This window comes from Myotis brandtii, unplaced genomic scaffold (genome assembly GCF_000412655.1).
Source record: "Myotis brandtii unplaced genomic scaffold, ASM41265v1 scaffold561, whole genome shotgun sequence".
Lineage (NCBI taxonomy): Eukaryota > Metazoa > Chordata > Mammalia > Chiroptera > Vespertilionidae > Myotis > Myotis brandtii.
The window spans coordinates 107,882-108,400 of NW_005370085.1; the positions used below are offsets into that span (position 1 = coordinate 107,882).

The window sequence follows — 519 nt, forward strand, 5'->3', positions numbered from 1 at the left end:
ACCCTCTGCAGGACCTCCACGGGCCCTTCCCCGACAGCAGCTTCCTGGCCTCCAGCTCCACCCCGTTTCAGCTGGAAAAGGAGCCGTGTCCGAGCTGCCCCGACACCGCCCCTCACCAGGAAGACGGCGCCCACGTGAGCGACTCCAGCGCCTACAGCCTCGTCACGAAGCTGGAAGGGACGCAGCTGTCCCCCGAGGCCCGGGGGAAGCCCGAGCGGCAAGGCCTGGGCGCCAAGAAGGGCCGGGTGTTCTGCACGGCCTGCGAGAAGACCTTCTACGACAAAGGCACCCTCAAGATCCACTACAACGCCGTGCACCTGAAGATCAAGCACAAGTGCACCATCGAGGGGTGCAACATGGTGTTCAGCTCCCTGCGGAGCCGCAACCGCCACAGCGCCAACCCCAACCCCCGGCTGCACATGCCCATGAACAGGAACAACAGGGACAAGGACCTCAGGAGCAGCCTGAGCCTGGCCGCCTCGGACGGCTACAGGCGCCCGGGGCTCCAGGTGACCTCCC

At 66.5% G+C, this 519-nt stretch overlaps 1 protein-coding gene across 1 annotated transcript in view; it reads left to right on the forward strand.

The window, feature by feature from the left end:
- The window catches only part of BNC1 (basonuclin 1), a 41,907-nt gene that overhangs the window by 28,635 nt on the left and 12,753 nt on the right, over positions 1–519 (forward strand). Inside the window, exon 6 of the mRNA XM_014549584.1 lies at positions 3–518. Coding sequence (XP_014405070.1) covers positions 3–518 — 516 coding nt within the window. The remainder of the gene's footprint in view (positions 1–2; position 519) is intronic.